The sequence below is a fragment of the Delphinapterus leucas genome, chromosome 2 (genome assembly GCF_059928025.1).
Source record: "Delphinapterus leucas isolate spDelLeu-1000000601 "Yukka" chromosome 2, BTC_Dleu_Yukka2, whole genome shotgun sequence".
In the NCBI taxonomy this organism is placed as follows: domain Eukaryota; kingdom Metazoa; phylum Chordata; class Mammalia; order Artiodactyla; family Monodontidae; genus Delphinapterus; species Delphinapterus leucas.
Window position 1 is genome coordinate 41020174 of NC_143130.1, and position 13713 is coordinate 41033886.

The 13713-nt window shown below is 39.6% G+C and overlaps 1 protein-coding gene across 2 annotated transcripts; it reads left to right on the top strand.

Moving 5' to 3' along the window:
• The first annotated feature begins 4562 nt into the window (after positions 1-4562).
• On the top strand, positions 4563-13713 carry PEX11A (peroxisomal biogenesis factor 11 alpha). 2 transcript variants are annotated; one of them, XM_022564027.3, is made up of 3 exons: positions 4563-4764; positions 7209-7324; positions 9930-13705. In XM_022564027.3, exons 1-3 carry the CDS (start codon positions 4709-4711, stop codon positions 10499-10501), a joined length of 744 nt encoding a protein of 247 aa, XP_022419735.1. In that variant the 5' UTR covers positions 4563-4708; the 3' UTR covers positions 10502-13705. The 2 variants fall into 2 exon arrangements, with proteins under 2 accessions (XP_022419735.1, XP_089762938.1); XM_089906812.1 differs by lacking the exon at positions 4563-4764 and having other exon boundaries at positions 7215-7324; positions 10193-13713.

The following is a 13713-nucleotide window of genomic DNA, read 5'->3' on the forward strand; positions in this document are numbered from 1 at the left end:
ATATATTAATCATATGACCCAGGAATACCACCCCTGAGTATCTACTCTAAGAGTATGAAAACTTGTGGGCACAAAAAAGCCTGTACACGAAGTGTTTATAGCAGTTCTATTTATAATTACCCCAAATGGGAAACAATCCAAATGTCCTTCACCAGGTGAATAGACAAACCAACTGTGTTATATCCACATAATGGAATACTACTCAGTAATAAAAAGGGGAGAACTACTGATACATACAAAAACATGGATGAATCTCAAAGGCATTTTGCTGAATAAAAGAAGCCAGTCTAAAAATTTATGTGCAGTGATTCCATTTATAAGGCATTCTTGAAAATCAAAATGAGTAATGGAGAACAGATCAGTGGTTGGCAGGAGTTATAAGTGGAGGGATGATGTTATTTAATGTTATTTAAAAAGGACAGCATGAGGGAATTTTTTTGGGTGGTGTGGGACTGTTTTATCCATACTGGAAAGAACTATGTAAAGCTGTCTTTATTTATAATCAGACAATATGATTATCTATAGAGAAAACCTGATGTAATCTTTTAAAAAAAATCTACTAGAACTAATAAATGAAGTTAGCAAGGTTGCAGGATAAAAGTTCAATATACAAAAACCTCCTATATTTCTACATACGGACAACAAGCAATAAAAAATTGAAATTAAAAATGCTATTTATTATACTATTTATAATAGTATAAAAATATGAAATACTTAAGGTTAAATTTGACAAAAGATGTACAAGGCCTGTACCCTGAAAGCTGTAAAATACCACTAAGAGAAGACCTAAATAAATGGAGAGAGAGAGACCTTACTCATGGGTTGGAAGATTCAACTTTTTTAGGATGTCAATTCTCCCCAAATTGATTTATAAAATCAAAGCAATCCCTATGATAATCCCAGTTGGCATTTTTTTTTTAGAAATTAAGAAGCTGATGTTATACTTCATATGAAAATGCAAAGTACCTAGAATAGCCAAGATAACTTAGAAAAAGAAAGAATTAGAGGACCATCACTACCTACTTCAAGACTTATAAAGCCAGAGTAATCAAGACAGTGTGGTATTGGCATCAAAAAAGACAACAAATAACAAGTGTTGGTGAGGATGTGGAGAAAAGGGAACCCTCATGCACTGTTGGTGGGAATGTAAATTGGTGAAGTCACTACAGAAAATAGTATGGAAGTTCCTCAAAAAATTAAAAATAAAACTACCATATGATCCAGTAATTCCACTTCTGGATATTTTCCCAAAGAAAACAAAACAAAACAAAAACTATTTTGAAAAGATATATGCACCCTATGTTCATTGCAGCATTATTCACAATAGCCAAGATACAGAAGCAACCTAAGTCCCCACTGATAGATGAATGGATAAAGAAGTTGTGATATACACAATGGAGTATTAGTCAGCCATAAAAAAAATAAAACCTTGCCATTTGCAACAACAGGTATGGACCTAGAGGGTACTATGCTAAGTGAAGTAAGTCAGACAGAGAAAGACAAATACTGTGTGATTTCACTTATATGTGGAATCTAAAAAACAAGACAAGTGAACAAAAAAAAAAAAAAAAAGAGTCATAGATACAGAGAACAAACAGGTGGTTGCCAGAAGGGATGGGGGTGGGAGGATAAGTGAAATAGATGAGGGAAATGAAGAGGTACAAAAAAAAAAAAGACGAATAGATCAATGAAACTGAATAGAGAATACAGAATTAGACCCACACAGATATGGACAGTTTATTTTTGACAAAGGTGCAAAGATAATTCAGTGGAAAAGGGATAATCCTTTCAATAAATAATGCTGCCTCAGTTAGATATCCATATGGGAAAAAAAGAACTCCAATCCATACCTTTCACTATATACAAAAATTAATTCAAAGTAGATCACAGGCCTAAATATAAAACTTAAAACTATTAAACTTCTAGAAGAAAACTCAGGAGAAAACCTTTGCAATCTTCAGTTAGACAAAGATTCCTTAGATATGACATTAAAGCACAATCTATAAGAACAAATTGATAATTTGAACCTTTCAAAAATAAACTTACGCTCTTCAAAAGACACTTAAGAGAATAAAAGGTAGCCCAAAGACTGGGAGAAAATATTTGTAGGTCATATATATGATAAAGTGCTTGTGTTCAGAATATTTTGAAAACTCTTAAAACTCAGTAATAAGAAAATGATGCAATTTTTAAAAATGGAAAAAAGATTTGCATTGACACTTAACCAAAGAAGATACACATAAGGCAAACAGGCATATTAAAAGATGTTCAACATGGTTAATCATCATAGAAATGCAAATTGTAATTACACATGTATTAGAAAGCCTGAAGTTAGAAAGATAGACCATACCAAGTGTTGTTGAGGATGAGGAGAAGCTGGAACTCTTCCACCTGCTGCTGGGAAAGTAAAATAGTACAGTGTAGAAAACAGTTAGCAATTTCTTAAAAAGTTAAGTTTACACCTACCACAATAGCCAGTCATTCTACTCCTAGGTGTGATATAAGGGAACTGAAATCATATGTCCATACATAGACTTGTAAATGAACATTCATTACAGCTCTACTTGTAGGAGCTCCAAACTGGAAACAACCCAAATGTTTATCATAGGTGAATAGATAAACTCCTGTATATTCACATCCCATATTCAGCGGGAACACGAAATAGTAGAGTCACTTTGGAAGACAGCTTGGCAGTTTCTTACAAAGCTGAATATACACTTAACATGATTCAGCAATCCCATTCCTACATATTTATGCAAGAAAAATTAAAACATGTTTCATATGAAAATCTGTGCTTAAATATTTATAGCAGCTTTATAATTGTCTCAAACTGGAAACAACACAAATGTATTTCAGTGGATAAAGAGATAACAAAGTATGGTACATCCATCCAATGGAATACCACTCAGCAATAAAAATGTACAAACTACTGACATACACAACATAGATGAAACTCAAATGCATTAATACCAAGTGAAAGAAATCAGAAAATGCTACATACTAAATGATTCAATTTATGATACAGCGGAAAAGGCAGAATTGTAGGTATAGAAAACAAACTATATAAATCTGTGTTTAGGAGCACCCTGTGCTCATCTCTATCATCTAACGCATCACTGTGTTGTACTTTCCCATTTTTCTGTGTCCCTCATTAATCTATTGCCCTAGGCCTAGAGCTTAGCACTGTGGTTGGTCCAGTGCTAGCACTGAAATTCTTATTGCTTGCAGTATTGCCCTGCTCTGGGACATGAATTAAGAGAATACTTCTGGTTCTCTTCCAGGCACTCCCCTCTGCAAAGGATGAGTAATTCGTGGGGTAAAGAGGCTATCCCCACCCAAAGCCTAGACTGCCCCTCTTATGGAGTCTAGACCATGTTCAGGGTACCTGTACCCCTGGAATTTACTGCCCAAACGATGCCAGGTTCTGCATGAGCCTCTTTCCCAGCTTTCTCTGGAGGGCAGAGAAATGGGTGCTAATATGGGCACCCCTAGACCTGAAAGGTGGAGAAGGCAGGGCGCTTTGCAGGATAATGGGCAGAACTTGCATGTGGCTTGGAGTATCCACACTATGTATGCAAGGCCCCTCTCAGTGATGTAAGTGGGAGCCAGAAGTGGGGTGGAAAGGGCTGGGAAAGGACTGGAGATCAGCTCTCCCCGCAGTACCATATTCTAGCCGTGTTTCCAGGTATTCCAAGGAGTCCAAGAATCCTGAATGTGAAACTGGACTTCTTGATCATTATGACGGTACATTTGTCCAGGAAGGAGAAAAGAACGTAGCTTATTCAACAATTTGTTACCTTGATTTAAAAATTTAAACATTTAAACATATGGTTTGTGGGTCTCTATTTGTACTGTTACCCAGGGCCTGCAAATGTTAGGTGCAGGCCTGACCACGGGAATAAAGATTACAAAAATAGATGACCTTACTTTGTGACTATAGGTTGTACATTTTATAAAATTACTGCTATGGAATGAGTGGGGCTTCATGTCTTCAGCCCTCACAGAAGGAACGTTCAGTGGTGCAATTTCATTTTAATCTCTTTTTGCCCCAACTTTGTTCACGTTAACCCTTTTAGAATTTCCTCAAGTAGCAATCTTCTTTCAGTGTTAATAATCCTAACAGAAAATTCTCTCACTTTACCCAGCTCTCCTGCTAAAATACACTCCATGAATCGGCTTATTTCTGCTCTAACCATTTCCTTCCCCAGATCTGGAGCTGGTGTTGCTAATGGAAACGGAGGCACAGAGCTGGGAAACGATTAGGCTTCTCAGTTCCCAAGCAAAAGTTCAGAGGAATCTCCATTCGGGATTCCGCTGGGGGTCCCTGGGTACCCGGGATCCGAGGGGAGGTGCGGGGCGTCCCGGGGAAGCCGACGCTGAGGAGACGGGCTCCCTCAGATCGCCCTCTAGGAGATCCTAGAGATAGAGGAGAGTCCTGGGACAAGTGAGGAGCCGCTGCCCCCGAGGGCAAAAGCCGAAGTTCCGCTCACCTGGGCCGGCAGCTTGACGTTGCCTTAGTAACCACAACTTCCGGCCCCAAACCGGAAGCCCGAGAAGTTGCTCTTCGGTAAGTGCACCCGCCCCCACGGGGGTGGGGAGACTTGGGTCCTCTGGGTGGCAGAGACTGACAGTTCCGTGGGGACTCGTCAGCAGCCCCTGAGGACTCGCAAAAGAACCCGGTGCGACTCTTGTCCTTGGGCTGGGTGCCATGGACGCCTTCATCCGCTTCACCAACCAGACCCAGGGCCGGGACCGACTCTTCAGGTGAGTCCGGTGCCCGCGGCCTCTAGCCCTTCCCCGTCCCTCAACCCGGTACAAGGTTCCCTGTTCTCCGGCATTCGGAGAAGGAGGTGGCAGCCCAGTGGACGAAAGCAGGAAGGACGCTGCCGGCTCCCGGAGGGAGTGTGGTCCGGAGCCCCTCCTCACCCTAAATTCAGTGGGGCTGGGCCGAACGCACCGCGTCCGGTCCCGAGCCTCCTGCCCCAAAGTCCCGCAGCCGCTTCGGGGGCGCTGGCAGTTAAACCAGCAGTTAAACCAGCCGACGAACCCTCCTCTCCTAACCTGAGAAAGACTGGGTTTTCTCCGCCCAACATTCTTCCGAGGAATTATTTAAGAGACACTCTGGGTTGACATTTATGACCAGTGAAGCCAACACTTGTATTTATCTTCCGTTCTTGTCCCGTATATCTCATTGAGATAGCGCATGTGAAATAGTTTTGTGAACTGTAAAATAGTGTGGAGAGCCTCAGAAAGAACTACTGCACCTCTAAGGTACACGAAAATATTAAAGAGATTGCGGCTTTAATACTAATTTATGATGTTTCTTTTAGGAATTTGGTTGAGTCTTGCTCAATAATAAGAAATTAGTCACAGTTACAGTTTTATGTAACAGCTTTTCCTTCTTCTGGGTGTACAAGTGCTAATACACACAGATCAGTAGTAGCCCTAATAATTATGAGACTTTTGGAAGCGGACTTAATGCCAGACGTTGTTCTCAGTGTGTTACAACTATTAACCCATTTAACCCTCAACACAATCCTATTAGGTTAAATTCTCTAAATCATCCCCATTTACGTGAAACGGGAAACTGAAGTAGAAGGTTAATAGGGACTAAGTGACTGAACTGAGAGATTTAGAACTACACAGTTTAGCCTCCCTGGTGGCGCAGTGGTTGAGAGTCCGACTGGCGATGCTAGGGGACACGGGTTCGTGTCCGCGGAGCGGCTGGGCCCGTGAGCCATGGCCGCTGAGCTTGTGCGTCCGGAGCCTGTGCTCCGCAACGGGAGAGGCCACAGCAGTGAGAGGCCCGCGTACCGCAAAAACAAACAAACAAAAAACAGTTGACTCAGGGCCCACTTCTTTAACTATCAAGCCATACTATCTTTCTAATTAATTTGATAGATTTTCAAAATGGTTGCATTATGTACAAACTTCATTAAAATAGAAGCCTACATATCCAATGTACTTAGAATGTACCCTGCAAATTTTATCAGTGAGGTTGGTTAATAAATAATTGTTTAGGGGAATTCCCTGGCGTTCCAGTAGTTAGGACTCTGCATTTCCACTGCAGAGGGCACAGCTTCGATCCCTGGTCAGGGAACTAGGATCCCACGTGCTGTGTGGTGTGGCAAAAAAATAATAAAAAATAAATAATTGTTTAAGATATACTTATTTAGCAAGATGTGAGATCTCTATTATTCATTTCCTAATCCCCTTGGTGATCTATAGCTTCTTTGAACACACTGGCATTCAGAAAATAATGCCTTGTGTTTGGACGCATTCCTATTATTAGACCAGATCTGAAAAAGGGGGATTCATTGACCTGACCAGCTTGAGCCCTCTATCCAGGAAGCATACTTAAAAGAGAAGGAGAGATTGTTTCTTTTTACTTCATTCACAATAACAAGTTCACCATTTTGGAAAATGTGCTATATTTTTATTGAGAATAATATTTATAGCATAAAGGGATTCAAATGCGGTTACAGGACAGTAGGAAACAGGCATCTACCTACTTTATTTACTAGACTGCCAAATGCATTTAGATGTTTATGTGATATAAAATTTTTTATTATGTTTCTATTGGTAAGGCATTGCTATTTGTACTCATGACAATAATCACTTTATTGAATATTTAGTATTATTAAACAGGAGTCTGTATTTTATATAAAATACTAATTAGTTTTGAAAGACAAATCTGTACTTATTTATGTAGTGGTATGTATTTGGTCCTTTTATAAAAAGTTAAGCAATATGCAAATGGTGGACTTTTCATTTGGCTCTGGTTTGAGTGTGTGACCTGTCACATAAGTAGTTGGTACAAAAATTTCCTTTTAGAAATCTGAAAATCTTTTAGAAATTTACACTGGAAGAAATAAAGAATATGGATCTTTGCAGACTTAACATTTTTGTGCAGTTTACTGCTTTGACTATATCCATTTCTCTGTGCCAGCAAGAGGCCTTCTGAGGAGCTGTTCACTGTATTATTGCAGAGTTTTCTTTCATTACCCTTGTGTTGCATTTCCATGACATGTTCTACCCTTTAGCCCTGTGGAGTGACTCTTGCAGAATTTTGCTCTTGTAAGAGCTGCTACATGAGAAATTGTCTTGGAAACTTTGCTTTTAGCAGGACATGTTTCTCCTTCCCCTACTTCATGAGTCAAATTTTATTTGGTTTGTAAATCGTTCTCCTCATTTTGTTTCCATTTCAGAGCCACTCAGTACACATGCATGTTGCTTAGACATTTGTTAGAGCCTAAAGCTGACAAAGAGGAGGTTGTTATGAAGCTCAAGAAACTGGAGTCCAGTGTGAGCACTGGCCGTAAATGTAAGTACCCTGTCCCTTGAGGGACAGTGGCTCCTGGTTTAGAATCCTCAGACCTTGTAATTCACAAAATATTTCCTAGGTCATGATTTTCTAGTCAATCAACTTTATTGATGAAGTTCACCAGTAAGGCTGCCCTCATGGAACGACAGGCCAAAAGGATTGAATGTTTTGCTGCACACCATTCACAAACACCCTCCTATGTTCACATTTGGTGCTACATTATATCTTTCTGCTTAATCATAACCAGTGGGACACGCAATGTGTTAGTTCACCTTTAGTTCTTAGAATCACAAAACGTTCTGGCAATCTTTGACATGAGCTTCTGGCTCCTGGGAACCCTCGAAGAATAGAATAGCTATATCCTTGACCCCCTGCCTTTTTCCCTTCTCTTGAGGGATTGCTAGGGGAAATGGATGGATACATTTTCTTAAGTCATTTGTGGGATTGTTTCATGTTAATGCCAAAAAGTGGTCAGTGTTTTGTACTCATTTAATTCACTTTGAGTACCTGCTTCATATAGATATAGTCCTGAGCTTTATGGGAGAACTAAGATCACATGGTATAATGATCTAAGATTTAGTACCAAATATGTTGGTTGGGGTAGAGAAAAAGAAAGATGTTTGGAGGAGATGGAACTTGAGGTGTGGCAAGAGAGAGAAGGATTAGGAGAACATTCTTGAAGGTGGTTTCCTCTAGTGGAGGCTCAGGACTGTTCTGGGCAAACCATTGTATTGAGGATCAATGAGAAAACTAGTTTGATGGAAACAAGACTTAGATTGTCAAGCAGAGGGATGGGAAGGAGCTTTTCTGGATGGCTTGGAAAGCCAAGATTAGAAGTTCTCAGGCTCTTTGGAATGTTGGAGCTCAAAGGTCCTTTAAAGATCACTAGTCTCTGAAGTCTAGAAAAGACTTACCCAAGGTCACTAAGTTAGTGCAACAGCCAGAACTGGAACCCAGGATTATTCATTACATATTTTGTGTTAGTTTTGATAAAATAATACAAAACATTTTTCTGAGATCATAAGTTTCCTGAGGGTAGCTACTTCTGAGCGTTTGCTGAGTCTAAGATATAGTCACTTAGGGAAAGTAGTTCTTTTGTATCCTCCATAATGTTTAGGACTATAACTTACTCTGAGAAGGTGCTCAGTAAATATTTATTGATTGATGCATCCCTGCTTAATTGAGTTACATGCTCAGATAAAGGACATGCCCTTGCAATGGTTGATTTAATTGAACTAGGAGTCACATATGACAGTATTATTAGTTGTGTTATCCACTAAATCCTACCATCTCTACTTTGTCTTTTTGACAGTAGGGAGCCAAAGGGGCTTTGGACCAGAGAAATGGCAGTATGATAATGGTATTTTTTTTTAAAGCAATCTTTTAACTGGAAAGTAAGTACAGTGTAAGGTATCAGACTCTCCAAAAGAATGTTGCATCTGGAGTTCATGTAATTTGCAGTACCTTCCTTCTAAAGAAGTGTAGCTGGTGATATTCATATGTAACAATCCACACTTATGATTGACCTTTGCCTAAAGTGTGTAGTAGGTCATTGTTAATGTAGTCATTGAAATGGAGGCAATAAGTTTAAAGAGTCACTGTCTTTTTTACATTCCAGGATCATTTTAGGTGTCCTTAACATACTGTACAGTCCTCCTTTCCTGAGCAAAGACTGAGCCTCAGAGGGCGGTCAGTTGTTTAAAAAAAAACAGTGCTGCTGCTGGTGGGAATGTGAATTGGTACAGCCACTATGGAGAACAGTATGGAGGTTCCTTAAAAAACTACAAACAGAACTACCATATGACCCAGCAATCCCACTACTGGGCATATACCTGAGAAAACCATAATTCAAAAAGAGTCATGTACCAAAATGTTCATTGCAGCTCTATTTACAATAGCCCGGAGATGGAAACAACCTAAGTGCCCATCATCGGATGAATGGATAAAGAAGATGTGGCACATATATACAATGGAATATTACTCAGCCATAAAAAGAAACGAAATTGAGCTATTTGTAATGAGGTGGATAGACCTAGAGTCTGTCATACAGAGTGAAGTAAGTCAGAAAGAGAAAGACAAATACCGTATGCTAACACATATATATGGAATTTAAGAAAAAAAATGTCATGAAGAACCTAGGGGTAAGACAGGAATAAAGACACAGACCTACTAGAGAATGGACTTGAGGATATGGGGAGGGGGAAGGGTAAGCTGGGACAAAGCGAGAGAGAGGCATGGACATATATACACTACCAGACGTAAGGTAGATAGCTAGTGGGAAGCAGCCGCATAGCACAGGGAGATCAGCTCGGTGCTTTGTGACCGCCTGGAGGGGTGGGATAGGGAGGGTGGGAGGGAGGGAGATGCAAGAGGGAAGACATATGGGAACATATGTATATGTATAACTGATTCACTTGGTTATAAAGCAGAAACTAACACACCATTGTAAAGCAAGTATACTCCAATAAAGATGTAAAAAAAAAAAAGAAAAAAGAAAAAAGAGAAAGACAGTGCTGACCCCTCACCCTGATACAGGGATTCTGCCTGTAAAATCCTATTACATACTGATTAAATAACTGTTAACTCTTGTGGGTTCTTCTTGCAGGGTTCAGACTAGGCAATGTGGTACATGCTGTACAGATGATTCAGCAGAGCAGTCATGCCACTGACCTAGTGCCCCGCATCTGTCTAATATTAGCCAGCCTGAACCGTGTGATTTATTTCATCTGTGACACCATCCTTTTTGTGAGGAGTGTAGGGCTCGCCTCTGGCATTAACAAAGAGAAATGGCGAATGTGGGCTGCACGCCATTACTACTATTCTCTTCTGCTGAGCCTGGTCAGGGATCTGTATGAAATCTCCCTGCAGATGGAACAGGTTGCACACGACAGAGCAAAGAAGGAGAAATCACCATCCCAGGATCCTCTTGTGTATAGCGTGGCTGATGAGGAAACAGAATGGCTCCAGTCCTTTCTTCTTCTCTTATTCCAATCTCTGAAGAAGCATCCTCCCTTGCTCCTGGACACAGTGAAGAACTTCTGTGATATCCTGAACCCTTTGGACCAGCTGGGGATCTATAAGTCCAATCCTGGCATCATAGGCCTTGGAGGTCTCGTGTCTTCTATAGCAGGCATCATCACTGTGGCGTATCCTCAGATGAAACTGAAGACCCGCTGAGGTGGTTTCAGGCTGAAGACTAGTACCTGCTTTGAAGACAACCTGTTAGTGAAATGGACATTTGCATTAGGTACAGCCATGTCACACTGCGCTTACAGACTTAGTCACATGAGCACTGAGTGACCTGTGATGTGAACAGAGGTGGGGCCAAGAATGGTGGAGGGAAGAACATGAAGGTTTATGTGTTTTCTAGAGCGCTGGAGTGACTTCTGAATTTCTGAGTATTTTTCCTTCATCTAATGTTTATTGAGCATCTTTTATGTGCATATTAGGAACTTAGTGGTTGCTGAATGGATAAAAATTAAGAGAAAAATTGAAAAAGATCCAAACTAACAAGTGGACACTAATATAACTAACTTTTGGGCCATGTGCCTCACTACTTTTGCCCAACTACAGTAGGTCTGATACACACCCTCTCTCAGATTTAGTGGAGGCCCCTTATTCTCTGATCAGTTATCCCACTTCCTCCACAGCTGCCAGTGCCAGGATGGAGGAAAGCTGGGTTTATAGCCTCTTAATTTGGCTTTTACATCACTGCGCTCCTGTCTTTCCTCTGTCTAGTAGTAAAATCAGAAGTACTTCAGGCACTTTCATGGTATAAATTGTGTCTTTAGGTAGCGCAGTAAGGAAATAAAAAATCAGAAGCAGATAGAAAGGACTTGAGGTAAAAATGATGTGGAAAGTTACAGTTGGTGCCTGCAGGTTTCCCTGTGACAGATGAGGAGACTTGAGGTTAAAACTGAGGACATAAGCTCATTTCTCTGACTCCCAATCCAGTGCTCTTTCAATGTTTCACTGCCTTCCTGATTGAGTGGAAGTGCGAGACTCTCCAGAATCCTGTGCGAAAAGCCTTTTTTAGAACCTTTGTTGGTCAGTGGTTTATATTCTGTTCTACAGAAATTAAAACTATATCTAGAAACACCAGCAGGATTGTTTTATTTAAAACCATATAACATTTTGGGCACTTACACGTTAATTTTCATCAAAATTTGTGCAGTTAAGAAATTTCACGAATATGATGAAATTCTACTATATTCGACAATAAATCAGAGTTCGTATTTGTAGGGTGGTTGGGGGAGGTGGAGAAGAGCAGTAAGGGGCAAGAGAAGAGGACAGTAGAACGATGAGTTGATGCCACTTGCTCGTGTTCCTACTTCTCATCTTGGATGTTGGGTTCTTATTTGTGATTACAGATCCTCTTAATTTGAGGCAGGTGAGGTAGAGAAATAGGGTACCATCAGGTAAGAGGTCAGTGTCAGTCCTGCCAGTAAAGCCATCTGACAGGACTGGATGGAAAGGAGAAAAGAAATGTGCACTAAGTAAATTTCCCATAAATGTGATTGAGATTCTTAAAAAGTAGACTCAGGTCCTTGGCTCTCTATTTTTAAAGTGACCAATCAAGATATGGGATTTGAGAAAGAACATTTCGGGAATTTTAAGAGAAAAGCTGCTAGATCAGGGCAAATAAAAAATTTAACTATTTTTACTTTGTCCAGATCTTCTACTGTAACAAATTATGTCTAATAAACTTATAGACAAAATTTATTCATGTATCTGTGAATGTGTTCTGGGAATGGAGAAGAGTTAAAAATAAGGTGATCCAAAGATAATCAGAGTCTACACAGTTGGTAGAGTGAGTTCTGGTAAAATAAGCTCTTGGCTGGAAGATCCAAGCTCAGGAAAAGGATGAAGGAAGATTTAAATGTAGAACGTCCAGGTTGAAAGAGACCTCTAAGACAATCTCATCCAGACTGCTAGCCAGGAGAGGGTCCTCTATATCATCCCTGTCAGTGGTGCTTTTGATTCTGCCTGGAGAAGTTGGCCTTGAATCTGTGATGGCATTTTACAGTGGTGTCCATCTTGGTAGTTTTGTCCTCTGCAAGTTAGGGTGGGTGGTGGAGAGCTTGGGAAATGCCACCTCTTCTAGAATTTGTGAAAACCTTAATGGTGCCCTGCTACCTCCTTCCCTGTGCATCTTTGTCCTTTATAACTAACCATCCCCACCTCCAGGCCTCCACATTCATTCATGAGGGATTCTAAAAACCAAGGACATTTCTTTATTTTTCTTCCAGTTTTACTGAGATACAATTGACACAGTACTGTGTAAGTTCAAGTTGTACAGCATAATGATTTGACTTAACATACATCATGAAATGATTACCACAGTAAGTTTAGTGAACATAGATTATCTCATATAGATACAAAATTAAAGAAAGAGAAAAAAAATTTTTTTTCCTTGTGATGAGAACGCTTAGGGTTTACTCTCTTAACAACCTTCATAAATAACATAAAGCAGTGTTAATTATATTTATCATGTTGTACATTACATCCCTAGTACTTATTTGTCTTATAACTGGAAGTTTGTACTTTTTGACTGCCTTCATCTAATTTTCCCTCTCCCCACCCCCTGCCTCGTAACCACAAATTTGATCTCTTTTTCTATGAGTTTGTTTTTGAAGTAAAGGTGACCTACAGCACAATGTTAGTTCCTGGTGCACGACATAGTAATTCAATATTTCTGTACATTTCAAAATGATCACCGTGATAAATCTAGGTACCAGCTGTCAACAGACAAAGATATATTTATTATATTCCCCATGCTGTACATTTCATACCTGTGACACAATTATTTTGTAACTGTAAGAAGTTTGTACCTCTTAATCTCCCTCACCTATTTCTCTCCTCCCTGCACATCCCCACCCCAAATGGTAGGTATTCTTACTAAGTGTATTTTTTGTTTTGTTTTTTTTAAATTGAAGTATAGTTGATTTACAATACTGTGTTAGTTTCAGGTGTACAGCAAAGTGATTCAGTGATATATATGTATTTTTTTAGATTATTTTAGGTTATTACAAACCTAATATTTTTGTGGTTATTACAAAGATATTGAATATAGTTCCCTGTGCTATACAGTAAACCTTTGTTTATCTATTTTATGGATAGTAATTTGTATCTGTTAATCCCATGCCCCTTACCCTTTGGTAATCATAAGTTTGTTTTCTATGTTTGTGAGTCTGTTTCTGTTTTGTATATAGATTTGTTAGTATTATTTTTTAGACTCCACATGTAAGTGATATCATATTTGTCCAGAGACATTTCTAATAGATGTATGGGCCAGCACATTGACAACTGAACATTGTTGCCTGAGAATTTGTTTATTCAGCAACGAATGTTTGAGTGCCATTCTTAGATTTGTTTGGGATCCATTTGTG

Bases quoted from the DNA above. Each gene is read 5' to 3' on its own strand.
- PEX11A (XM_022564027.3), top strand. From the start codon at position 4,709: ATGGACGCCTTCATCCGCTTCACCAACCAGACCCAGGGCCGGGACCGA. The intron at 4,765-7,208 runs GTGAGTCCGGTG...TTTCCATTTCAG, and splicing joins GGCCGGGACCGACTCTTCAG to AGCCACTCAGTACACATGCA. The intron at 7,325-9,929 runs GTAAGTACCCTG...TTCTTCTTGCAG, and splicing joins TGTGAGCACTGGCCGTAAAT to GGTTCAGACTAGGCAATGTG.